We start from the raw sequence: 27,314 nt of genomic DNA on the forward strand, positions 1-27,314 counted from the left end.
AAGGGGGCCCTGAGAAGTATAGTGGTCCTAAGAATTTACTCAATGAGTGTAGCTCAGAACTCATTTTTGTACTGTACAGGAGAAACCTTGCTTAGCTGCAAGCAACAGTGGATGTAGAGGGCACTGCTCCCAGAACAGCAATAACAGCTGTGTCTTGTTAGAAAGAGAGACTGAGCAGTCGCAAAAAGGGCAAAGTGAGGGCATTTTGATTGACCCTAGCAGTGCAAGGACACAGGACAGTGTTAATGGACTGGCTACAATTTCCATAAAATAAGAACTGGTGCAGAACATTGAAATAACGTTCTCAGCCATTAAGTTCTTCTGTACACACTTCTGAAAGCTATGTTTAATTAATCTACATGTATTTATTGATGTAATAATATATTTTTAGTTAGTTGTTTAGTTACACCACTAGTTGAAGTTCCATAGTGGTACATTATTGACTGTCTGCATGTGTGGGCAGATAAATTGCATACCCCTTTTGTGAGTTATTACCTTTTGGTTGAGATGCTGCAAATTTAGCAAGGGCAATGCCATTAGGTTTTGGCTACAGGAGAAGAATGGCTAATATCTGTGCTGTTTCTAGCCTCCATATTACAAAAGTATAAATAATAACACTGTTAAAGAAAGGGAAGAAATGGGTGAGTAGATTGATTTCAAAACCATAAGGCATGAGCTGTGAGGAAAAATGAAAGGAGTTTAACTTTTCCATTTTAAGGAAGCTGATAAGGAAGCATTCAAAACAATGTAAGGAACTAATATGGTGGACACCCGCTATTATTTTAAAATGACGTCCTCAACTAGAAAAAAACTGAAATAACAGAAGATGTTCAAGTGGTACCTTCACAGAAAGAACTACAGATGTTATCAAACAGTGTAGTAAATCACAGTACTTTGGTAATTTTTAAGTTTGACTCAATGATATTTTAAAAACTTTACAGTTGAATGGGAAGTAAAGATGATATACACATACAGGAAAGGTGTAAGGCATACTAAAATTCCCAGGAAGCAGACCATGACCTTCAATGACCTGGCCACGTATGGACTTATCCCAGGCACACTTCCTTCAAATACCACTTGTAGGATTTGGCCTACACAGTCCTAAAAATGAGATGCCAGCTTTAAGACCTCACAAATGTCCCAAAAATATACAAAACTACAAGTCAGGGAGGAGGGTGACTGTAAAACGCTGGCTTTTGAGACAATCCAAAACACAGTATCTTTACAGAGTTTATTGAAAAGAATAAAAAAAAAGAAAAAAAGCCAAAGGTAAAAAGTTTTTTTTGCATGATGCATTAAGGTATGTTTGAGGGATTGTGCTGTTTTGAGAGTTTTTGCAAAATTTTTGTTTTTTTAAATATTTTGTCACAAGGTGTGTGTGTACTGACTCATGACGGACAAGAAAAGCAAAAAAAATAAAAAATGACCAGAAGAAATGTAGTCAGAGATTGGACAAAGGTTTAAACCAGGAGACAACATATTCAAGTGTCAAAAATAAAATGTCAAACAGAAATCAAACTCAAAAGACAACAACAGAGGCTCAATAACCGAGAAGGGCCAAAATAAAGATTTTTTTTAGCACCTTGCCATAGAATTTATCCATCAAACTGGGATACCCTAAAACTGCTGTGGACTATCTCAAGCCATCACTCCGATGATGTTACCAACGAGCATGCTGTGATGCATTCTGGGAAACACTTGGCAACTACCAAAGCTCTAAAATAGGAGTATCGTCTAACCCTGATCTTAACCATAGTGAAACTGGACGTATCGTCTAACATCACTTACATATATTGTAAAGCGACAACCTCCTCAACAGTGCAGAGCTCTGGTGGTCCGCTACTAGACTCTATTTGTAAAATACTGGCACTCATTGGGAGAACAAAATGAAGTTGTGTAAAGTGTAAAAAGAACATTTACTTTGTAAATATGCCAAATACACATGATTTCTGGCCAAATATTCAGGAATCTGGAGTATCAAAACCTCTGATCTCATGCACAAATTGTCCAGATTATACTCTGAAAGGACATAAGTAATTTAAGACAATGAGAGATCGTAACATTGCATGTGACGTGTGATTGAGATCTGCTCAGATTGCTGTACCACTTGTACTAAGGATCTGTTTTGCCTACAGGGCCACTATCTGATATACTGTATAAATACAGTATACAAAATACACAAGTTGAAGTGACCTCTGTCAGGCTAAACAGTAAACTTATACTGATCCCCCAAAAATGCTGGGCAATTGTCCAAATCACATAGGTACCTGATCGCTTCTGACTATTTCTTAAGATTATGGGGCCTTAAAAATCTCTACACCAGTCCCCCCCCCCCCCCCCAAAAAAAAAAAAAACACCCCACACTTAATCTTTGTAATTATATTGTAATCAGACTGCAAAATGCAAGAGTAACACACATGTACAGAATTTCCAAACACAAGACAAGCTTGAAACAACAGAAAACAACACAACTGGCAATTAGAAGTCCGATAAATACTAATCCTGATGATATGCAAGTTCAGTCTCAAAACAGATCATTTCATTTTTTTATTGAGTTTAATTAGAAACAGATAAAATTCCATACAATCAAGTCAAATTTAACAAATCAAAGCAAAGTTCAACCTCCCCCCAAGAGAAGGAGAGAGGAGCCAGCAACCAAAGCAACTCTATAAAAGGAGCAAGAAAAGAAGGGTATCATTTTCCCTGAAATGGAAGCTTATTCTAAAATGTTATTGATTAGATTCTGCCATATTTTTAAAAAAAGTTTTGAACAGATCCTCTAAGTGAGAATTTGATTTTTTTTTCAATTTCAAGTAATATAGAACATCGGTTACCCACTAACTTAAGAGTCGTGGGGTGGGATTCTTCCAGTTGAGCAAGTTAAGTCTACATGCTAATAGTGAAGTAAAGGCAATTACAGTTTGTTTGTCCTTCTCCACTTTAAGCCCATCTGGGAGCCCACCAAACACAGCTGTTAATGGGTTAGGAGGGATTGTGACACAAAGGCTGTCTGATAGGCATACAAAGATTTTCTCCAAAATGTTGTTAATTTTGGTTGACACCTAGAACATGTGGTCCAATGAGGCTGGAGCTCGACTGCAACATACACAGGTTGAACCTTGCCCTGGAAACAATTTTAAATAGGTAGTCCCATTCAACCATATTAAATGTTTTTTTTTTGTTTGCATCTAAAGATAATAGGATCTCTGGATTGTTATATATAAAGCAAGAATATATCTTATTAAACAACTGTCAAAGGTTAGAAGTTAAGTGTCTCCCTTTAATAAATCTTGTTTGGTTTTGTGATATTACAGAAGAAAGCACTTTCTTGATCCTTCTTGCTAGAACTTTGGAGAGTATCTTAACATCGTTATTCAGAAGAGTGATTGGACTGTATGATGCACATTTTAGGGTCATTGTTCTTCTCAAGAAAGATGGTAATTAATGCTTGGTGAAAGTCTGAGGTAGAATTTTTTTTATCTTTAGCTTGAATTGAGTTTATAGCATCTAGTAATTCTGAAAGTGTCAGAGGTTTATTCAGTTCTGCATTCAATAAGATTATCTAGCTGTGGTGTCTCTAATGAATCAAGAAACTCATTAGGTTGTGTCTCTTCTTCTTTAAACTTAGTAGTATATAAGGACCTAAAGTAAACTCTAAATGTGAAAGTTATATTTTTATGGTCAGTAATTTTATCTCCAACTGTGTTGTTAATTGTTGTTACTGCATTACAGACTTCCTGCTTGTAGATTTGTTGGGCTAAGATATTATCTGCCTTTCCTACATGTTCATAATAATGATGTTGCAATTTAAAGATAAGCTGTTCCATTTCATTAGTAGTCAATAGGTTAAATTCTAATTGCACAATCTCTCTTTTCCTATAGAGTGCCCCATTTGGAGACCTAGCATATTCTAGATAGTGTCTTGTAATTTCACTGATTAACTCAGACAGCTTCTTGGTTTCCAGTTTATTTTTGTGAAAAACATATGAAATAATCTGCCCTCTTAAAATACCTTCAGATTATCTCAGAGTATACTGTACCTAGTGAGACCTCTAAGGAAGCATTTATCTGAAGAAAATAATCAATTTGCTTGGATATGAATTCTGTACAGTTCTGTACAGTTTTCTTAAGCTAATGACAGGGGTTTAAAATGGCAGCTATGAGATGAGTGTGTAGGACAGAGTAATTTAAACTCCATGATAACAATAGCGTTGTAATTTCATAATTTAATAGTGGTCAAAAATTATTTGTTTATTAGGAAATAATCAATTCTTGAGTAACAATGATGTATGGGTGAGAAGAAGGAGTATGCTCTTAGGTTAGGATTGAAGAATCTCCATGGGTCATACAGGTTATGATCCTTTACAAACTGTGTAATTATCTTTGCAGCATTGGATGTTATTGCATTTGGATCCAAGGATCTATCCATGTTTGGATTTAAAACACAATTAAAGTCTCCAGCCATTATAATTTTGTGAGTGTTCATATTAGGGATAGATGCAAATACATTTTGGAAGAAAGCTCTATCATCCACATTAAGTGCATAGGTATTAATCAAAATATTTTTAGTATTAGATAAATTGCCCATCACCATGACATATCACCTTTCAGAATCAGATATTGTATCTGAAACTACAAATGGGATAGTTCTGTGTATTAAGATTCCCACACCCCTGGTTTTATTTGTATAGCTAGAGTGAAAAATTTGGCCAGACCACTCTCTTTTATACTTCCTCGGTTATACTTCCTTAGAAGGCTGGCGTCCTTCAAAATCTGCAATAAGATGCTGCAGATATTCTATCAGACGGTTGTGGCGAGCGTCCTCTTCTACGCGGTGGTGTGCTGGGGAGGCAGCATTAAGAAGAAAGACATCTCACGCCTGGACAAACTGGTGAGGAAGGCAGGCTCTATTGTTGGCATGGAGCTGGGCAGTTTAACATCTATGGAAGAGCGATGGGCACTCAGCAGGCTCCTATCAATTATGGAGAATCCACTGCATCCACTAAATAGTATCATCTCCAGACAGAGGAGCAGCTTCAGCGACAGACTGCTGTCAATGTCCTGCTCCACTGTCAGACTGAGGACATCGTTCCTCCCCCAAACTATGCGACTCTTCAATTCCACCCGGGGGGTTAAACGTTAACATTATAAAAAGTTATTGTCTGTTTTTACCTGCATTATTATCAATCTTTAATCTAATATTGTTTTTTTGTATCAGTATGCTGCTGCTGGAGAATGTGAATTTCCCCTTGAAATTAATAAATTATCTATCTATCTATCTATCTATCTATCTATCTATCTATCTATCTATCTATCTATCTATCTATCTATCTATCTATCTATCTATCTATCTATCTATCTATCTATCTATCTATCTATCTATCTATCTTTCTTTTGCTTAATAAGTGAGTCTCCTGTAAAAATACTATTTTGGCATTTAGACTTGTTAAGTGAGAGAGTACTTTCTTTCTCTTTAATTCATGATTGAAACCCTTTACATTCCAGCTCACAAAGTTCACTATTTGGACATGAAAATATTTTTTCTGAAGTTTTGTTGACATTTTGTAGTGTTAGGTTAAGGTAGTACATTGTACATATGACAGCTTTGACATAGATTTCATATTTTTGCCAAGTCATACAGTTGTGGAGCATATTGTTATACTTAACAATTATTGGTGTATAAGGGATAAAACAAAAAGAGTGTTGCTCTCATTTTCTCCTGTAGTTTCTCAAAACAGACAAGTTAGGATTTTTGGTTTGAAGGCATTTGATCCACATACTCAGAAGGCTAAAAAAAGATCTTGCTGTCCTAGTTATGAATCTCACTGGGTTTGGAGTTTCCCATTTTTCATGAAGACTTTCAGTTCTTGATGTTGTTCCTTCTATATCTGTCTTCCAGTGTTGCCAGTTTGACCACATATACTTTACATTGTAATTTTGCAGCCGTTGATTTTTAATTTTTTGGCGGAAGCTGATTATTTAACTCATTCAATATGGGTAATAAACGTTTGTTTAACATTTTCAAGCTGAGAAAGAAGTACTTTAATTTTACTCTCTGACTTACTTGTATTCTCTCTACTTTTTCATCAATTATTAATAGCATTTCTGTAAAGGTTGTAGTAAATTTAGTACTTGAATGTTGCTCCAGGGCTTTTGTATCCTGATGCAGTTTTTCACTTTTCTCATTTAGGACCTTTATTTCATTCTTTATTTTCTATTGCTCATCTTTGCAACTTGTCTTATATCATTTAGGTTCCCCCCAAGTGTGGCGATCATTACTTTCAGCTAGGAGAGTGAGTTTTGATCTTCCCTGATCTCCGTAGAGTTGCAAGTTCAGTAGGAGACTCACGGGGTAAATTAGCTGCAGTTGACAGTGGGGATGAAAAGGCCATACTCGACTCCAACGATCCTCCTGGAATTGATGGATATTCCTTTAACACCTCACTCGCAGTTTTCCTCCCACTAATGCTCTGCCGTGTCAGGTCCTGGCTGGTCTGTACCTTCACCTGTCTATTCTAGGTCAGTCTCTGGGAGGCCATACTGTGAACTTAGGGCCGGTTTAGACTTTGATGAGGCTTTTGCTGCCTTTTCCTTTTCTTTCTGAGCCATTTGATTGCTACTCATGCTTATTTGTGCTTGCATATAGTATTATTAAATCCCCTCTGGATGCAGAATATCTTGATATTATATAAAAAAAGGTTAAAATAACACAGCTCCTAATGGAGCCCCTTCCTACACGTCTATCTCCAACAACGGATGAGACTCTGGACCTAAACACAGGTCATTTCAATGCCATACAGAAGATGGGGCAGCTTTCCAGATAAAATACATTTTATTCTTCCACTATCTTCATATTGCAACAGGTCTCCATTTCTGGATGGTACAAAACAGGCTTTCAGCTGGTAGTTTGCATTTCCTCCAGCTAAAAAACTTCTCTCTTTCTGCAATTATTGAGCTCCTCTGATTTTTGAAAATTCCTCCCTCTGCTTGGGCCTTCCTGTTTCTTTTAACCGATATCCTGCCCATCCCATTGGTCAGTCCACAGTACATCATTTCCCTAAAAGTTTAGATCTGACCTCAACTTTGGGGTAAGTCGAACACAGTCAAACAAATATTTACCAACAATAAGGGGAAATGACAACACCAAAGACAACATTGACGTGGCAACCGCTACAGAGTAATCCTTGATCAAAGTCGCACAGCATATTTCTCTATTCATTTTAAAGAGCAGAGATGTGCCAGAAAGAGTTGCTTAGGACAAAAAGGTTTAATTATCATATCTGTTCATTATTAATACTTGTATATACCAAGTGTAAAACCAAGGAGGACAGGGCTTTGGCAGCTGCTGCTCCTCGCCTGTGGAAATCTTTATCTCATCATATAAAGGAGTCGTCTACAATTGAACTGCTCAAAACAAAATTAAAGACTCATTTCTATTCACTTGCATTCCGTGACCTTCAGTAATACTGGTGGTTTACTCATTGTGATTATATAACATTACTTCTACTTATCATTTATTTTATTTTTATTTATGTTCATATATTTTTATTTCTATTTATGTTATTTATGTTATTTGTTTGTTATTTTCTTTTATTCTATTATTGTAAAGCACTTTGGCCACAGCATTCCTATATTGTTTTAAATGTGCTATATAAATAAATTGACATTGATACTGACACACATATATATATATATATATATATATATATATATATATATATATATATATATATATATATATATATATATAAAATGAAAGAGGTCTTTAAAAAATCTAATGAGAAAAAAAAAAACTTTTATTTGAGGTTTATTTTAGCAACATAGTTCATCTGGTAGGGTGGGCAAGGCCCCCTCCAGCTACGCCATTAAATCTTCCCATGGCAAGAGTGTTGCACTTATCACATCTCAAGGGTTAAATTAAAATAATAATGATAATAATAATAAATAATAATACATTTTATCTATATAGCACCTTTCCCATGCTCAAAGCACTTATTTAAACAGCAGGGTGTATATAACATTGGATACAAATATTTCTGCTGTGAGGGATGGCTGGCCAAATATTCCGGTCCACACCTCCAGGCCACCAGATGGAGCTCGCCCAGCAGCATGGAAGGTCCCCAAATTCCAGCAGGGCATTATGGACATTGTAGTTGTTATAAACAACCCTGCTGGATACCATAGGGACCACCAGGAGCCACTGTAGGGAGGCTTACAGAAGGCTACGTGCCCTATAACCTGGAAGTGCGTCATGATCACATGATCGGAAGGAACGACGTGCTTCTGGGTTGAAGAAAAGGACTTTTAATCTGTGTCAGGACTCATGCAGCAGAGTTTTGAATCAACTGGAGTTGTGATATAGGATTAAACGCAGCACCTGACAGTAATGAGTTACAATAATCGATGCGAGATGTGATAAAAGCATGGTCAAGTTTCTCAGCACCAGAAAAGGAGAGGAATGAGCAAACATGGGATATGTGATGTAAGTGGAAGTAAGAAGTTTCTTAATGTGGTTTATGTGGGTGAAGTAAGAATGGGAGGAATCAAAAATGACACCAAGATTCCTTGCATTAGAAGAAGGTTTCACTGAAAAGAGTGACTGAGAAGGAGCTCATTTTCTTAAGTGGCACTTTAGTGTCAATTTTCAGAAGTTCAGTTTTGTTGCAGTTTAATTGTAAAAAAATTTAAAATTGCTTGTAAATGTGGATTTGCAGTGTTAGAGATTAAATTGGCCAACATAGCTGGGAGTTCCAGAATGAGGAAAAGCAAACAGCAGACTTGTCAGGTGATGTGGTTAAGACAGACACTGAGACACATGACATATTGGGTTAATAAACAAACTCACAAGTTTAAGAAGTGTATCATAGAATGAGAAATGTTTGGAAAATTATAATTACTTGGGGCGGCACGGTGGCACAGTGGTAGCGCTGCTGCCTCGCAGTTAGGAGACCTGGGTTCGCTTCCCGGGTTTGCATGTTCTCCCCGTGTCTGCGTGGGTTTCCTCCCACAGTCCAAAGACATGCAGGTTAGGTGGACTGGTGATTCTAAATTGGCGTGGGTGTGTTTGTGTGTGTCCTGTGGTGGGTTGGCACCCTGCCCAGGATTGGTTCCTGCCTTGTGCCCTGTGTTGGCTGGGATTGGCTCCAGCAGACCCCCGTGACCCTGTGTTCGGATTCAGTGGGTTGGAAAATGGATGGATGGATATAAAGTTCAGTCAATCCTGTCATCATGTTATATTGTACAGATATTTAGGCAGCACAATTTATGTGAATTTCCACTCGTTTTAAAGGTTTTCAGCATAACAAAACCCTTTTCAAAACACAGAAGAAAGCACATCAAAACAATACAAGACAGGAAATTGTAAAATAAAAGTGATAAAGATATTCTCTTAAAACGGTCTGAAGTGTTTCAGTGTGCCTCAGAAATAGAAACCATACACACAGACACACCGCCACCAGCTTCAATTGTGTCTGACTTCCTGTTTATACAAAACAGGTTCACAAGTTTGCAATCCGCAGCGTATTACAGGAAATTCTAAACCAAAGTTGGGAAGTCACGCGGTACAAGTAATGCAGCTGATACAAACGGAAACTTTGTTTCTCATTACACAGAACTGCAGGATAGCCCACTATTGCTGTGCGCGTCAAGCATTGGTGACTAATGAGCAGCTACCTCTCTCTGACCACATTTCAAATGCCTCCCATTCATGCAGATTCACTCTGGACAACATCCACAAAATCAGACATTATCTGACTGAGTTTGCAGCACAGCTTCCGGTCTAAGCTTTGGTATTGTCACGTCTGGATTACTGCAAATCACTACTAGAAGGAGGACCTGTATGTGATATCAAGCCTCTGCAGATGGTTCAGAATATAGCAGCTTATCTTGTATTCAACCAGCCAAGATGGGTTCATGTCAGTCCTCTCTTCAGGTCACAACATTGGCTCCCAGTGTCAGCACGCATTAAGTTCAAATCCTTGATGCTTGCCTACAGATTAGTCAATGGGTCTGCACCTGAGCATATGGAAACATGGCTGCTTCCAGGACTACAGGGAATGACTTATGAGGAATGAATAAGTTTAAGCAAAAGATGATGAAGACTGACTGAAGTGTTTAAAATTATGAAGGGAATTAGTGCAGTGGATCGAGAGGGTGACTGTAAAATGATTTTATAAAGAACACGGGGACACAGTTGAAAACTTGTTAAGGGGAAATTTCACACCAACATTAGGAAGTTTTTCTTTAAACAAAAAACGAAAGAATAAGCTACCAAGTAATGTTGTGTAGTCGACAGTAAGACTTTAGGAACTTTCAAAACTCGACTTGATGATAATTTAGAAGAATTAAGTGGATAGGACTGGCGAGCTTTGCTGGTCTGAATGGCCTGTTCTCGTCTAGAGTGTTCTGATGTTCTAAAAATACGATCATACTTTGCACTGTTGCACGCTCTCTCTCTCTGCAGTCCACCAAAGACCAGCCTCTACCTTTTGCATGAGGTTGCTAATTAGTTTAGAGATGGATTCTTCAGTCTCTCCCACTTGGACAGAGGCAGTGGTGCTGTAAGAATTATGTTTCTGGACTTCTCTAGCGCCTTCAACACCATCCAACCTCTGCTCCTTAGGGACAAGCTGATAGAGATGGGAGTAGATTCATACCTGGTGGCATGGATCGTGGACTATCATAAAGACAGACCTCAGTATGTGCGTCTTGGGAACTGCAGGTCTGACATTGTGGTCAGCAGGAGCGCCGCAGGGGAGTGTACTTTCTCCGGTCCTGTTCAGCCTATATACATTGGACTTCCAATGCAACTCGGAGTCCTGCCACGTGCAAAAACTCGCTGACAACACTGCTATCGTAGGCTGCATCAGGTGTGGGCAGGAGGAGGAGTATAGGGACCTAATCAAGGACTTTGTTAAATGGTGCGACTCAAATCATCTACACCTGAACACCAGCAAAACCAAAGAGCTGGTGGTGGATTTTAGGAGGCCCAGACCCCTCCTGGACCCTGTGATCATCAGAGGTGACTGTGTGCAGAGGGTGCAGACCTATAAATACCTGGGAGTGCAGCTGGATGATAAATTAGACTGGACTGCCAATACTGATGCTCTGTGTAAGAAAGGACAGAGCTGGTTATACTACCTTAGAAGGCTGGCATCCATCAACATCTGTAATAAGATGCTGCAGATGTTCTATCAGACAGTTGTGGCGAGCGCCCTCTTCTACGCGGTGGTGTGCTGGGGAGGCAGCATTAAGAAGAAAGACACCTCACGCCTGGACAAACTGGTGAGGAAGGAAGGCTCTATTGTTGGCATGGAGCTGGACAGCTTGACATCTGTGGCGGAGCGACGAGCGCTGAGCAGGCTCCTGTCAATCATGGAGAATCCACTGGAGCCACTGAACACGATCATCTCCAGGCAGAGGAGCAGCTTCAGCGACAGACTGTTGTCACCGTCCTGCTCCACTGACAGACTGAGAAGATCGTTCCTCCATCACACTATGTGACTCTTCAATTCCACCCAGGGAAACGTTAACATCATACAAAGTTATTGTCTGTCTGTATACCTGCATTGTTATCACTCTTTAATGTAATATTGTTATTATCAGTATGCTGCTGCTGGAGTATGGGAATTTCCCCTTGGGATTAATAAAGTATCTATCTATCTATCTATCTATCTATCTATCTATCTATCTATCTATCTATCTATCTATCTATCTATCTATCTATCTATCTATCTATCTATCTATCTATCTATCTATCTATCTATCTATATTCCTGTGCTTATAGAATGGAGTGCAAAAATGCCTGAAACTTGTGGAATGCGTAACTACATGCAATCAGGATGGGATGACTGAATTATGCTTCTGTGTAGAAAATAATTGCTTTTATTATTTTTGTAGATTTCTCCTGTAATGTCACCGTAATTTACAAATATGTAAACTGTACTGATGTGAATTAATGTTGCGCAGCTGTGCCTTGTGATGTATTTGCACTTTGGAAACTCTTTTCCCTTCAATGCTGTGTGACGCAGACAAATCTTTTCATTTTTCTGGGTTTAAGGATAGCTTATTGAAGCAAGTTCTGATATTTAAATCTCATTTCAGCAGATTCATTTCATTTGCCAGTGCAGAGTCCCATATGAAAGCTGGGATTATAAAAATGTTCAATGAATATAATCAAGTGAAAAATGGATGCATTTTAAAATTCAGCTGTTAAAATGTGTTTCAATCTTCATTCTGTTAAGTGAATTTTAACACCCCACATCCTAAGGGGTAGTATTTGAATAGACCACCTTCAACAAAATCTATGCATGCTCAGAACCTGAAATCGTATTCAAACTGGATGGTTTTCATTTTAAACATAAATTGTAACTCTAATCATTACACAATCATTTTCTAGCCCACCTATTCCAAAATTTAGTTGCAGTAATCTAAAGCCTATTCCAGACTTGGACTGGGTGCTAGTCAGTCACACACCTACACACAGTTAGTGTATATGGGGCTCAGTTAGAAGATTTGGGGATGGAGTGGAAAAAGTGAAGTACACTGAGAAAAACCCACGTAGACACAGGATGACACCTCGCACAGACTGTCTCCAGGCCAGGTACCTGGGGTATCGAAGAGCCCGAGCTCCTTGTTTCCTTCTTATAAATGAAGAAAAGGACATTCGCATCAAACACTGCTTACCATTTCACATGGATTCTTGAAGAACTACAGGAAATAATACTAGAAGAATAAGAAGAGGAACTTCCACTTTTATCTGGGAACTGCCGTTTCCATCCCTGACTTCTTTGGTGGAATTTCCTTGAGGTGTAGTTTTCTTTTCAACATCTGTGAAAAACATAAAACTTCAATTGTAAAATTCAGACACCATCAATAAAGAATTAAATAATTCATGAATTTCATTTATTAATTACACTTTGAATGATAGTAGTAGTAGTAATCTTAAACAGTGATGATCAAAATGTTTTACCTGTGTCATTTAGAATTGACTTTAAAATCCTGCTTATGGTTTACAAAGCCTTCAATAATCTCACTCCATCTTATATCTCAGAATGTCTGACACCTTACACTCCAAATCATAACCTTAGATCTTCAAATGAGGGTCTGTTTATAATTCCAGGAGCTAAACTTAAAAGAAGTGGTGAAGCGGCCTTCTGCTGTTATGCACCTCAAATCTGGAATAGCTGACCGATAGAAATTCACCAGGCTAATACAGTGGAGGACTTTAAAAAACTGCTGAAAACTCATTACTTTAACATGGCTTTCTCAGAGCTTCATTTCAGTGTAACTCTGATATTCTGCATATGCATTTAATTATCATTTTTTCGAGGCTCCAAAATCTGTACTAACCCCTACCTTCTCTGCTGTTCTCTTTTTGGTTTCCTGTGATTACAGTGCTGTCCCTACATTGATGGATTGAAGGCCAGAGGTCTATATGACCATCATCATCTAATTCTTCCATGTGAAACCTGAAAACCACGAGAACTGATTGAGATCATTGATGTTAAGGTGGCTGGGTGGTCATGTGGTCTTGGAACCCCTGCAGATTTTGTTTTTTTTTCTCCAGCTCTCTAGTTTCTTGTCTTTTCTGTCCTCCTTACTTTATTCTTTGTTAATTAGTATTGCCTAATCTTATTTTTATAGTTTTTCTTTTTTCTTTCTTCATCTTGTAAAGCACTTTGAGCTGCATCATTTGTATGAAAACGTGCGGGTAGAAATAAATGTTGTTGTTGTTGCTCAGAATTGAATTTGCATTGAAACTTGAAGAGTTTTGCTCTATAAAACAAGGTGGTGTTTCATCACAACTGCTATTCTGTCCTGTCATTAACACACAACAGTATATTGTGTATGTCATCTGCAACCTTTTTCTCTATGTGTTGTGATGGCATCAGCCAGCCCAAACCCCGATACGAACACATAAGCGCAGTCCCTGGTGCAAAGAAAGGTTAGTTTATTGACCAAATTCCCTTCAAATATGCCACAACAAGCACAAAAACACTGGTTTCTCTCTCTCTACAATAATTATCTCACCACTGCACCTCTCTCCTCCAGTCCAGTGTTGCTCCACTACCTCCCGGCTAAGGGAGGATAAGGGAGTGCGGTCCCTTTTATTACAAACGCGGGAGTACTTCCGGTGCCAAGGCGATTGCTCAATGGAAACATTTCTGGGTCACACGGAAGTCCATTATATAAGCAAGCTTGTCTCCTTGCAGCAGCCTCTCATGGCACCCAGTGGCCCCAGCAGGGCTGCCCTGCTTGACTACATTTCCCGGCATGCCCTGCTGGCTTCCCACTGGGTGTGGATATTCCGGGACTGCTGCCATCTAGCGTGCTGGGGGAATAAAAACTCCCCAGCAATATCTCTTCTTTTACAGGGGCTGTCCATCCATCTCTTCCTTCCAGGTCTGCTTCCTGTTTCCTTCCTGGCCGGAATGCCCGTCCAACCCATGTGACATCTACAGTGTAAAAGCATGTCAAAATTTATTATTATTATTTATATGTGGAAAGTGTTTCATGACTGGAGACCAATGACCTGCAGGTGCTTTCAAAGGAACTTCTTCAGTAATAAAATCCATTAGCTTGGGTACGTGACCAGCAGGCCTCTGGAAGGATTCTGGCTTAGCTTACGGAGTTGGGGAATATAATAATAATAATAATTCATTACATTTATATAGCGCTTTTCTCAGTACTCAAAGTGCTATCCACACAGGGAGGAACCGGGAAGCGAACCCACAATCTTCCACAGTCTCCTTACTGCAAAGCAGCAGCACTACCACTGTGGAATATGAAAGAAAGTTACCTTTAACCCCCAATAGAAATAATACCAGGTGGAACAGGAACAGTAAATGTGCACAAAGCCCATGAGAGCACGTGAAGCTACATGTGCTGTAACCTGACACATGAATGGATTCAGCTCTGCCGCAAGAGATGTATTTCAATTAAATTCTTTCACTGCTTTGTGCAATTCCCTGCTTTTATCCATCCATTGATGTGTGCCTATTGTTTCACATAAACAGTTTTTAAAAAGTATTTTGACTCCTTTGGTATTGAAGTACTGTGTTTACATCATTCCATTTATTTAAATATTTTTTTATGGTTCTGTGACACTCGTGGATTAGTGCCACACGTGGCAATGCTTTATCCATTTGAAATACAGTAATCCCTCCTCTATCGTGGGGGTTGCGTTCCAGACCCCCCCCCCGGGAAAGGTGAAAATCCGCGAAGTAGAAACCATATGTTTATATGGCTATTTTTATATTGTCATGCTTGGGTCACAGATTTGCACAGAAACACAGGAGGTTGTAGAGAGACAGGAACGTTATTCAAACACTGCAAACAAACATTTGTCTCTTTTTCAAAAGTTTAAACTGTGCTCCATAACAAGACAGAGATGACAGTTCCGTCTCAAAATTAAAAGAATGAAAACATATCTTCCTCTTCAAAGGAGTGCACATCAGGAGCAGAGAATGTCAGAGAGAGGGAGAGAAAAGCAAACAAAAATCAATAGAGCTGTTTGGCTTTTAAGTATGCGAAGCACCACCGGACAAAGCAGCTGCAAGGATGTACAATGTAAAGGTAGTCTTTCAGCATTTTTTAGAGGAGTGTCCATATCCTCTAGGCCAGTGTGCGAATAGCCCCTCAGTCAGGAGCAGAGAATGTCAGAGAGAGAGAGAGAGAAAAACAAACAATCAAAGATCAATACGTGCCCTTCGAGCTTTTAAGTATGCGAAGCACCATGCGGGAAGCATGTCACTTGACAAAGCAGCTGCACAGAAGGGAGCAACGTGAAGGTAATCTTTCAGCCTTTTGTAGACGAGTGTCCATATAGTCTTGGGGTGCGAACAGCCCCCCTGCTCACACCCCCTCCGTCAGGAGCAGAGAATGTCAGAGAGAGAGAGAGAGAAAAGCAAACAATCAAAAATCAATACGTACTGTTTGATCTTTTAAGTATGCGAAGCACAGTGCGGGAAGCATATCGCTTGACAAAGCAGCCATACAGGTATGTAAGCCCAGCAAGAAAGAGAGCAATGTGAAGGTAATCTTTCAGAGTTTTTTAAGGAGCGGCCGTATCCTCTAGGGGTGCGAATGTGCCCGAGTTTTATTTAATATGTAATACGCGCTGTGGTTGGATAGCTTCTCAGCCATCTGCCAATGGCGTCCCTTTTATGAAATCAACTGGGCAAACCAACTGAGGAAGCATGTACCAGAAATTAAAAGACCCATTGTCCGCAGAAATCCATGAACCAGCAAAAAATCCGTGATATATATTTAAATATGCTTACATATAAAATCCGCGATGGAGTGAAGCCGCGAAAGGCGAAGCGTGATATAGCGAGGGATTACTGTATTTTATTCCGTTCCCCAAGAAGTTTATAACAAAATAAACAAAACAAAAGTTTGAAGTGTCTTTCAACTTCTGGGCCACTTTAGAAATCAGAAATAACTTTACAGACAGTCTCCTTGAAACCATCAGGAATGTCTTTATTGTGATCAGTCCATACCTGAATCCTCTCTTCTGACATGCAGGCAGGATTGAAGTTATAGATGGCTGACATGTTTCACTTATTTGTGAAGAATTGGCTTTTATGTATACTTCAATAATGGTTTCATAGATTAACATACACTATATGGACAAAGGTATTGGGACACACTTCTTAATTATTGAATTCAATCAGACCCATTGCCACGGGCGTATAACATCAAGCACCTACCCATGCAGACTCCATTGACAAACAATTGTAAAATAAAATGGGTCATTCTGAAGAGCTCAGTGACTTCAAGTGTGGTACTGTGATAGGATGCCACCTTTATAAATAAGACAATTTGTGAAATTTCACACCTGCTGAATATTCCACTGTCAACGATAAGTGGTATTATTGGAAAGTAGAAGTGTTTAGGAAGCTCAACCATGAAGTGGAAGATCACGTAAAGTCACAGAATGCGGTCAACGACTGCTAAGGTGCATGATGCATAAAAGTTGCCAACACTCTTCTGCTGATTCCATAGATGAAGAGTTCCAAACTTCCACTAAAATAAATGTAAGCACAAAAAAACTTCATGGAATGGGCTTCCATGGCTGGGCAGCTGCATGCCAGCCTCACATCACCAAGTCTAGTGCCAAGCATCGGATGGAGTGGAATAAAGCACACCGCCATTAGACTGTGGAGCATTGGAAACGTCTTCTATGGAGTGATGAGTGATGTTTCTCTGTTTGGCAGTCAGTTGGGCTAACCTAGGTTTGGTGGAAACTGGGAGAATGGTATCTACCTACCTATCTGGCTGCATTGTGCCAACTGTGAAGGTTGGTGGAGGAGGGTTAATGGTGTGTTTTTCCGGGTTTGGGCTCGGCGACTTACTTCCAAAGAAGGGTAATCTTAATGCTTCAGCATACCAAGACATTTTGGACAATGCTATGCTTCAAACTTTGTGGAAACAGTTTGGCGAAGGTCCTTTTTCTATTCCAGCATGACTGTGTCCTAGTGCACAAAGCAAGGTCCGTAAAGACATGGTGGGATCAGTTCAGTGTGGAAGAACTTGACTGGTCTGCACAGAGCCCTGACCTCAACCAAGGCAAACACCTTTAGGATTAAGTGGAGTGAAGATTGTGAGCCAGGCCTTCTCATCTAACATCAGTTCCTGACCTCATACATGCTCTACAGGCTAAATGGGCACAAATTCCCACAGAAACCCTCCAAAATCTTGTGGAAAGCCTTCCAAGAAGAGCAAAAGCTGTTATAGCTATAAAAGGGGGGACCAATTTGATATTAAAGTCTATGTATCTGAATGCAATGTCATTACAGTCCATGTTGGTATAAGGGTCAGGCGTCTCAATTCTTTTGCCCATATAGTTTCGGCAAGAGACGGACTGTTGTATGAAAAGCAAATGCACAGACTGGCGGAGAGAAAGACAATTATCTCAAGAAAGCAGCAGGCAAGTAAGTAATGATGAGAATGACAAACAATGGAGCACCTCTTATGGGGACTGCTTCAGTGGATACACCATGGAAGTGTGTGGGTTTAACACCACCACTTACCCATTTTTCCTTCTGCTACTCTCATCAAGGAAGATGATGACTACTGTTGATCAGCAACATCCCCCAAAAGTGATTCAGATAGCAAATTTGCTGCATTCACCAGTGACCTTGTTCGCAGAGTATCTGAGTCGTATGGTCAGCTCAAACAAATTCCCCCGGCCCACTCCCTGTGATGTGTTACGTGATATCACAGTGCTGTAGCAGTCATGTTGTGCTATCTGCCCAATTTGTGTCACACAAACGTATTACAAGTAAACTCCACCTCACATTTTTATGGTGCTGCCCGATCTGCTTTGCACATACATAAGTAATTTATGGCATATACATGTATTTTTGATGTCACTACCAGATCAGTATTCTAGTTGGGTTTGCACCCTGTATGCATTTAAATTAATAAATTAGAAAATAAAATAAAAAACATTTCATTAGAGTGTACATTAGATGACTGTAAAGAGAATATTGTGAAAATGCTCTGTAAGTTCATTGTGTGTTGTGTCTTCACTTCTGTAATAAGCATGTAATGCTCCTTGCTATGTAGTGCAGATAGGGTAGTGACACGGACAGCTGATCCCATGTACCCTTGTACCACAGGCTCTGTGGGTGTTAGTTAGTCATACAGAGAGATAATGGAGTCAGAGGATTATGGACTCAGATCCTTACAGCTCAAGTCACACTTCTGGTCACAATAATTTCCAACATAATTGGAAGATGTTTTCCGCATCCCTCGGGGGCACTTGAATGATCACTGCACCGTTATAATCTGCTCAAAACCAATTCAGGTTCTTCTTAACTGTTCAATACAATTTGCAGAGTTTCCAGAGATTTCAGAACATTTCTGCATTTTTACAGATCTTAAGGTGAAGCAAATTTAGCGGAGTTTGCTTCTCACTAATGATGACCCAAAAGGAAACTAGTGACCTGACTCCAAAACCACCTCACCACTTTCAATACGTGTGAGGCAAATGCCAGCTATAATCATTATGTGTTGTTACTTATTGAGTTGCCTCTTTTTAATTTATTTTGTTTTTTTTCAGCTTGGTCTACAGTAAATTACACTGGATCACTAGTGGTAACTCCAACATTGTGACATTGTTCTCTTGTTTAGTTTTACTAATCAGTAATAATAATACATTTTATTTATATAGCATCTTTCCCATGCTCAATAATAATAATTTAATAATTTTTTAATAATAATTTTTTGCATTTATATAGCGCTTTTCTCATTTACTCAAAGTGCTCAGCAACTGCAGGTTAAGGACCTTGCTGAAGGGCCCAACAGAGCAGAGTCCCTATTGGCATTTACGGGATTCAAACCAGCAACCTTCCGATTGCCAGTGCAGATTCCTAGCCTCAGAGCCACCACTCCGCCATAGTAGACTCTATATTGTTACTGGAGAAGTAGAGCAAGTTTTGAAATTATCAAAAAGGATGCATAGGTGAAACAGTAAGGTCTGCGATTGATTGGAAATTTGGTAAAATTTCATAGTTAATTAAATTAAAGAAAAAAAATACAAATTATAACAAAATGCCACTCACCTTTAACAATAAGTTCAATATATTGCTTTTGTGAGATTGGGACATTGATGCAAACATAAACTCCTTGATCCGATTTGGTCAGATGTTTTAATTCAAGTGAAAAATTTCCCTTTTGCAGCTCACTGGGAAAAAGTCGAGTCCTTCCATTATATTCCGGCTCCTGCTTGTTTAGATTATCTTTGCCTTCGATGAAATAGTGCACAGGTTTTCCAGAAGCAGTTTGCCAGTAAATCTTTGCATTACTGACAGGAGTATCTGGATAACTACATGGCAATAAAGCATCAGTTCCAACTTCACTTATGACAGTTTTATCTGCAAAAACTTGAAAACAAAAAGAAAAAAAGGAACACTCAGTAAAAATATCATTTTAGAGGTATTCAAAGAAAACCTCTGTAAATTCAACCAAACATATTTAGAAAGCTGTTTTACTGTGTTAAATGGTTTAACAAAAGATCAAAAGTAAAAATCAAAAATGAAAATCCACGGGGAGGTAACTGCACAGCTGAAGTTTGTCATTGTGGAAGCTCACACTAATAATTATATATACTGTATATTGTGGCAGACGGCCGGGACCCATGCCCAGCCGGGACATCCCTTTGACATTGGGACTGGGGGAGTAGCCATGGGATGCACACTACGTCCCCCGGAAAGCATGATGGCAGCCCTCCTGGGTTACGTCAGGGCCACAGAGGTGGGACTTCAAGGCTCAGACCTGTTGGGCTTCATGGCCACCACCCGGAGGTGTTGCACGGCTTAATGAAACCATTTGGGCTGGAATGCAGCCACACCCGAAAGTGCAGCCTAATTAGGCCAATTACCACCTGGAGCACTTCCAGGAGGGATATAAAAGGAGCCTGCAGCCACTACTTAGCGCACCAGAGTTGGGAGGAAGAAGAAGAAGAAGAAGAAGAAGAAGAAGAAGAAGAAGAAGAAGAAGAAGAAGAAGAAGAAGAAGAAGGTTGTTTTTTTCTTTTGGTGTTTTTGGGACTGTGTAGGGCCTGTGGGACACAGGGAAGACGTGCCCCATGGCTGAACACAAGAATAAATATTTTTGTTTATTTTTACATGTGCCTTAGTTGTCAGTCTGTGTTGGGTCGATGCCTATATAGCGCCTTTTCCACTATATATTGTGGTATATGGCCGGCCATTCATCCCAGCCAATACTCCCAGGCCGCTAGATGGAGCCCTCCCTGCAGCATGGAGGTGCCCCGAATGCCAGCAGGGAACCATGGACAATGGAGTGTTTATTCACAGCCCTGCTGGATACCATGGGGGCTTCCAGAGGACGCTGCAGGGAGGATCAAGGACTATTTTCCCTACAGCCCAGAAGTACGTCATTTCTTCTGTCCATGTGACTGGGACTTATTTCCGGGTTGAAGAGAAAAGGAGTTTTCATCCGACCCAGAAGTGTTGCCAGTCACATGGACAGTGAGAAGAGAAACACTTCCGGGTCAAGAAGTATAAAAGGACTATGGGAGATCCCAGCAGTGAGCTGAGTCGGGAGGAAGGGTGACAACGTGTTTGGGAATGGAGGATTGTTATTGTTAATAGGATTGTATTGATTTATGAGTATTGTGGAGTGAAGGGTGCTTGGTGCACTGTATTGTACCAATAAAAATAATTATTGGACTTTTATCTGGTGTCTGGCGTCTGATCTGAGGGTTCAAGGGGACGACAACGCCCCCTATCTGTCACAATATATATATATATATAATATACATACACCCCCTTACTCGTCAATGATTCCTCCACCAAAAGGGACCTTCCTCTCATGACCATATTCAATTTCACTAGAGCAGGGGTGGGCAGATTCAGTCCTGGAGGGCCGCAGTGGTTGCAGGTTTTTTCTCCAACCCAGTTGCTTAATTAAAAAACAATCCTTGTCAATTATTTAATTTAAAGCTTGCTAGTGCTTTAACTCTACTATGTAAGGCCATTCTCATATCCTAGATTTGTTTTCCTTTCTAAGGATATCATCCAAATGATTTGAAGTCTAAAACAGATGAGTAATTCTCAGTGCTTCACTTTTTTCTCTTCACTTTCCTTCCAAGTATTTAATTAAACCCAATAGTGCATGATGAATACAAACAGGTGTAAATGGTAACAAGCTAAATGGAGAACTGCTGGTTTCTTTTGTCATTTGCATGTTATTGCTAATAAGGAACAATTAAAAACCAAGACTACAGCTGTTTAAGACTAAAATAAGCAATAAGGGTTCAAAATCTTAACAAGCGAGACAACTAAAGTGAAGCAGAAGTGTTACTTGAGCAATGAGTGCTTCTTGTTAAGTAACTGGCTTGGAACAAAAACCTGCACCCACTGCGGCCCTCCAGTACTGAATCTGCCCACCCCTGCACTAGAGGGACTACCCCTTGTGGGTTTCCAATACACTTACATAAGAAAATCTGAGTCACAATACCATTAAAGGTTGAGAAACACTGGACAAGACAGTACCTTAGTGAGTTGCACAGACAGCTTTATATCTACCATTCAGAGGCTACAAAATCTTTAATCTGTGAAGCAACAGAACATAATTGAATTCAGAATCGCGAGAGGCCAAAGTCTATTTTGGCAGCATTGAGTGCATGGCAAGTATCTAGCAAAAATACCACAGCAAAAGAAAAGGCAAGGAAAGGTGATGCTTGAAATTTCAGAACATGGTGTCCTCTGTCATCTGTTCAGTTTGTCCCTAAGGCTTCAGAAAGTGTCGCTGCTGTGGAAAACATCCTGCATTGTAAGGTGGGCGCCTCTTCACTTTATGACTACAGACCAGTGGTACTTACATCTCACATCATGAAGACCTTTGAGAGGCTGGTCCTGGACTATAAGAGTCTTCTTGTGGTAGACCACCTGGACCCACTACAGTTTGCCTAACAGACAAACACTGGAAGGAAGGAAGTGATTACCTGTCTGCTCCACAAGGCTTATTCTTACATGGAGAAAGCTGGCAGCACTGTGACAATTGTATTTTTTGATTTCTCCAGTGCCTTCAATACCATCCAGCCATCCCTGTTAAGGGGGAAACTCAGAGATGTGAAATTGGATGAGCCTCTGGGGTCCTGATGATGGACTATCTGTCAGGCAGACCCCAGTGTGTGAGGCATAAGGACTGTGTGAGTAACACTGGAGCACCAGTCTGCTTTACTCTTCACTCTACACCTCAGACTAGAAATATAACAGCAGGTCAGATCAGTAGAAGGAATTCTCAGATGATTCTGCACTTATGGGGATTCTGCACTTATGATAAGGGAGGTGAAACAGAGGAGAGGAGTCTACAGCTTAACATTAGCAAAGCCAAGGAACTGGTGATTGACTTTCGCTGCACCAAACAGCCTCTATGTCCAGTCACTATTCAAGGAGTGGATATAGAGGTGGTCCACCCCTACTAGATTTTGGGGGTCCACTTTAACAACAGGTTGAGCTGGTCTCACAACACAGAGGAACTTGAGAAGGGAGGGCAGAGTAGGCCCTTTTTCCTTAGGAGATATGGAAAATAAAAAGTCATGTATGGGCGAGTGATGAATGGAGACATCCTTAAGTCAGAGAACGGGGAGCACCTGCCGGCTGAGGGCCGGATAGGAAATAAGGGAAGAAATGATAATGAGGGACAAGTTACAAGAAATATTGGTGGCCACAGAAAGGGCCTGCAAGAGGCCAGCTGGAGTGGGGAGTCAAAATGAGCAGCGAATGAGCTGCTTCAAGTGAGTTCGAAATGATAAGAAATGATTATATAAGCTGTAATGTTTGGCTTGTTCGGAGCTCAACTCAGCTTGGCTTAATTGGGTTGAGTTCACGTTATTGTTTATTGCAATAAAACTAATTACTCTGTTTGCCTATCCTTCGACTCCTAGAGCCTTCTTTCAAGGTGAGAATCTCCGGTGCATATTATGCTACAACAGAGACTGAGTTTCTTTAATGTCAGAAGTGACATCCTTCACATCTTCTACAAGTTTGTGATGGCCAGTGTGGTGTGCTGGGCTGGCAACTTCAATTCAAGAGATGCCCACGGAATCAACAGGCCAATTAAAAGGGAAGGATCAGTTATGGGGCACAATCATGGACTCCCTGAAGGTCGTAGTGGTGCACAGAATTACAACAAAACTAAGTACCATTATGAACAATGCTGCACATCTTCTATCTGACACACCAGCACTGAGGACTTTCAGCCAACTAATTATTCAGCAAAAGTGCGTCAAGAAATGTGACTGGGGGTCCTTTATACAGACAGCAATATTTCTGTATATCACATCACTGGGACTGGGACTGGCAAGTCAGAACATTTCTGTCTTTTTAATTTTCTTGCTTTATAGTCATTCTTGTGTGTGTTCAGACCAAAGTGTGTGTCTATTTTTACGTATTTATTTATTTAAAGAGCTTCTGTAAAAACCCAAATTTCCCCCATGAACAAATAAAGAGCTGACATCTCAATAATATATAATGGAAGTGCAAGAACTGGGCTTCAAAAACATGAATTTGCTCACTCACATGTGCTGATGGAATTAGATTTTTCGGTCTGGTCAAGTCATAAGGAAAGGGACCAGACAGTCCAAGCTTCCAAAACGTTCTTAGGCAGTAACAGAAAAAGATGATTTTCCTTTTGTGTCCTTGCTGAACAGAAGTTGTTCAAATCCCCTAAAGCTGCTAAAATGTCATCACTTTTAACATGAAGATTTTCCTTTTGTAAAATGTGGCAGCATAACTAGATTCCTTCCCCAGAGTTATGTCCTTGGAGGACGGAAGTTCAAGTTTAAGTTATTTTGGCCCATTAACTAAATTAGACCAGGAATACTTGTTTGTAAAGGACTGCAAGGCCTTAAACGGTATATGTGTTCCAAACTGTGGATTTAAATTTGAAGAGTTGTATGGAAAGATGAACAGGTATTATGAACTTACATGAACAACATATAATTTAACAAACAAAATAGTAATGAGTAACGTTAAAGTGTCCATACCTTTGGGATGAAGGCAACTCAGTTGAATGAAACATGGAAAGAAAAGTACCCTGGACAAAACAAAGCAAGCATGCTTTTAATGAAAATATATTTCAGGCTTATTATATATTTCATAGATATCATAACATCAGATTGTCAAACCCACTTCAATTTTTTTTTTCTAACAGCCAACACACTAAAACTGAAATTCCAAACAGAATAATTCAAAATGGAACCTCTGTTGCTATTTTGATAACACCTTTTTTTGTCATTTACTTTAGCTGTTAAATTAAGTTGAAAAATATTCTAAAATGTATCATTTACTTTCTCACCGTTATGTTACTAATTATTTTCATATTATGGATGTCAGACATAATGGTGACACTATGGGTAGCACTCCTGTATTTTAGCTCGAGAGTCTTTACATGCTTGCGTACTTTTCAGAGTTACCAACCTGTCAGATTGCTAAGAGTGGTCCTCACAAGAGAAGTACTGCATGGGAGCAACTAAAGAAGAATGGGTTAGTTAGCAATGGCAGCATGATCTGGGATGCGTATTGTTTTATCAATTTAAATAAAAGGTCTACTGCGGTGGGTTGGCACCCTGCCCGGGATTGGTTCCTGCCTTGTGCCCGGTGTTGGCTGGGATTGGCTCCAGCAGACCCCCATGACCCTGTGTTCGGATTCAGCGGGTTGGAAAATGGATGGATGGATAAAAGGTCTACATTAAATTAAGATTCTGGTATCAGGAATTTTTACACCGAAACGGATTTCCGCCTGAAGTCTAGCCTCCACCATGGCATTCCATCTTTCCCTAGCAGGCCATGCTTGCTGCACCCGGTAGATCAGGGATTCTTAATTTTTTTTAAATCTGAGGACCCAAATAAGTAAAAATCAATACCACACTGTGGCCCAGATAGAGGATTCTTATCATAATGACAGTGTAAGGCAAAGGGGGCATGACTCATTCTTCAAGGCTTTTGAGGCACACCAGGCCTGTTAAGATTTAAAAGGGATGCAGTCATCCAGTTTCATAAAACCCCGACTTGCATTCCAGATTAAGTGGCTGAACTCCAGCTTTTAGCAGGATCTGCTTGGACTTCCACTGACAACAAAGGTGTAAATCAGAGGTGACCTGACCTGTCTACAGAGGCCCCTCTTGAGCCTGAAAGGCCTCTAATTCAAGGGATGATAACTAAAAAGGACAGAAGAACCCATCTATTAGAAGAAACTGATTTTGTAACTGGAAGTGACTTTAATGCAATCAGGAGAAGGTTCAACCTAATATTAAAACTCTCTGCACCATCCTGAAGAAGCTCTCTCTCTCTCTCTGTCTCTCTGGGATATTCGCTGGACTCCCCGGAGATTCTCTCAGGGAAAGAGAAATATGCCAAATGACCTTCTGAAAGTGAAAAAGTGGTGAGCCTTGGAGAGGTGAATCCGACAAACTCACCTCATTTCTTTGTGAACCTGAGAGCTGAGATCCAGTTTGCCAGGCTCAACAGTGGCTGAGAAGCAGCCACTGCTTCAAGAAGGGAACTTCAGAATCTAAACTCTTGTGCCAGAAAGGAATAATTTTCTCTAAGTTGTGGACAGAACAGCAAAGGGCCTAATGGCAGCAGTAGCATCGTACTGACAAGGATCAGGAAGATCCATAGCAGTAGAGTGTTGTACCGTGTTAGCCATAGATTGATACAAGAAAAAGTAGGTGCCATTTCACCCTACTTTCTCCTGTAAGGATCAGGTAGCAAAGAGAACGAGTGAATTCCAACACATGAAGAATCCTCCACTTAAAGACTTGGTATCGTAAAACTATTTATCTGTGCCTAGGTAAAATAGAACTTTAAATACCAGTCAGCCTATTCAGTATTATATGTTTGTCACTCTAGTGTGTCTGCATGCAGTCTTATATGTCAATATATATGTGCATTTATCATGCCGTACTTCTATAATCCTTGTGTTTATCAATAAATTGTATTGTTCTGTTTTTAAAGTGAGTATGTATGCTTTAGTTAACTTGATACAAGTCTAAAGGCTAGAGACCCCCTCCTAGAACAGAGAAAGGTAAGGTAAAGAAAATAGGAGCCTTACAGAATTATTTGGTTAATTATCAGTATTGTCAAAGGCAAACTAATATTTATTTATTTATAAAGCGCTTTAAAAACAATATCAAGGCTGAACAAAGTGTTGTACAATAAAACCCAACATATCAGACACACAATAGCCAAAGGATTAAAGAAAAACAAACACATAAGAGCTGAAGAAATTCATAATTAAAAAGTACAGAGATAGTTAACATATCATACTGGGTTAAAAGGCCAAGGAGTAAAAGTGAGTTTTTAAATAAGATTTAAAGACAGCAATTGGCAAATTGTTCCAGAGTTTTGGAGCTGCAACTGAAAAAGCCCGATCACCTCGGAGTTTGCATCGTGTCTTAGGGACAAGTAAAAGCCTCTGGTCTGCTGACTTGAGAGGCCGAGATGGTACATAAGGGTGCAACAGTTCCGACAAATAAAATGGGGCACAACCATTAAAGGATTGATAAACAAATACAAGGATCTTAAAATGGATTCAAAAATGAACTGGAAGCCAGTGAAGGGAAGCCAAAATAGGGGTAATGTGCTCTTGCTTACATGCACCAGTTAAAAATCAATCAGCGGCATTTTGCACCAGCTGTAGGCGAGCAATGGAGGCCTGGCTAATTTCAAAAAGAAGTGCATTGCAGTAATCTAGACGAGAGGTTATTAAAGCATCTATTTTATCTTTCTTAAGGTAGATATGTCAGTGCTTTTGATTAGTTATAGTGATCGTAA

The 27,314-nt window shown here is 39.8% G+C and overlaps 1 protein-coding gene and 1 long non-coding RNA gene across 3 annotated transcripts in view; both read right to left on the reverse strand.

The window, feature by feature from the left end:
- Positions 1-27,314, reverse strand: part of LOC127527406 (uncharacterized) — a 153,054-nt gene that overhangs the window by 64,366 nt on the left and 61,374 nt on the right. The gene's annotated exons all lie outside the window — the stretch shown is intronic.
- LOC114669697 (CD276 antigen-like) overlaps positions 1-27,314 on the reverse strand; it is a 56,632-nt gene that overhangs the window by 21,193 nt on the left and 8,125 nt on the right. The window contains exons 2-4 of one of the 2 annotated variants that reach the window (XM_051926031.1): positions 24,524-24,573; positions 19,572-19,892; positions 12,685-12,828 (exon numbers count right to left, since the gene is read on the reverse strand). In XM_051926031.1, the coding sequence (XP_051781991.1) occupies positions 12,689-12,828; positions 19,572-19,892; positions 24,524-24,573 (511 nt within the window). In that variant the 3' untranslated portion in view covers positions 12,685-12,688. Of the gene's footprint in view, positions 1-12,677; positions 12,829-19,571; positions 19,893-24,523; positions 24,574-27,314 lie in introns of those variants that run through there. The other variant, XM_028825882.2, reaches the window with a different exon arrangement.

Source organism: Erpetoichthys calabaricus, chromosome 4 (assembly GCF_900747795.2).
Source record: "Erpetoichthys calabaricus chromosome 4, fErpCal1.3, whole genome shotgun sequence".
Lineage (NCBI taxonomy): Eukaryota > Metazoa > Chordata > Cladistia > Polypteriformes > Polypteridae > Erpetoichthys > Erpetoichthys calabaricus.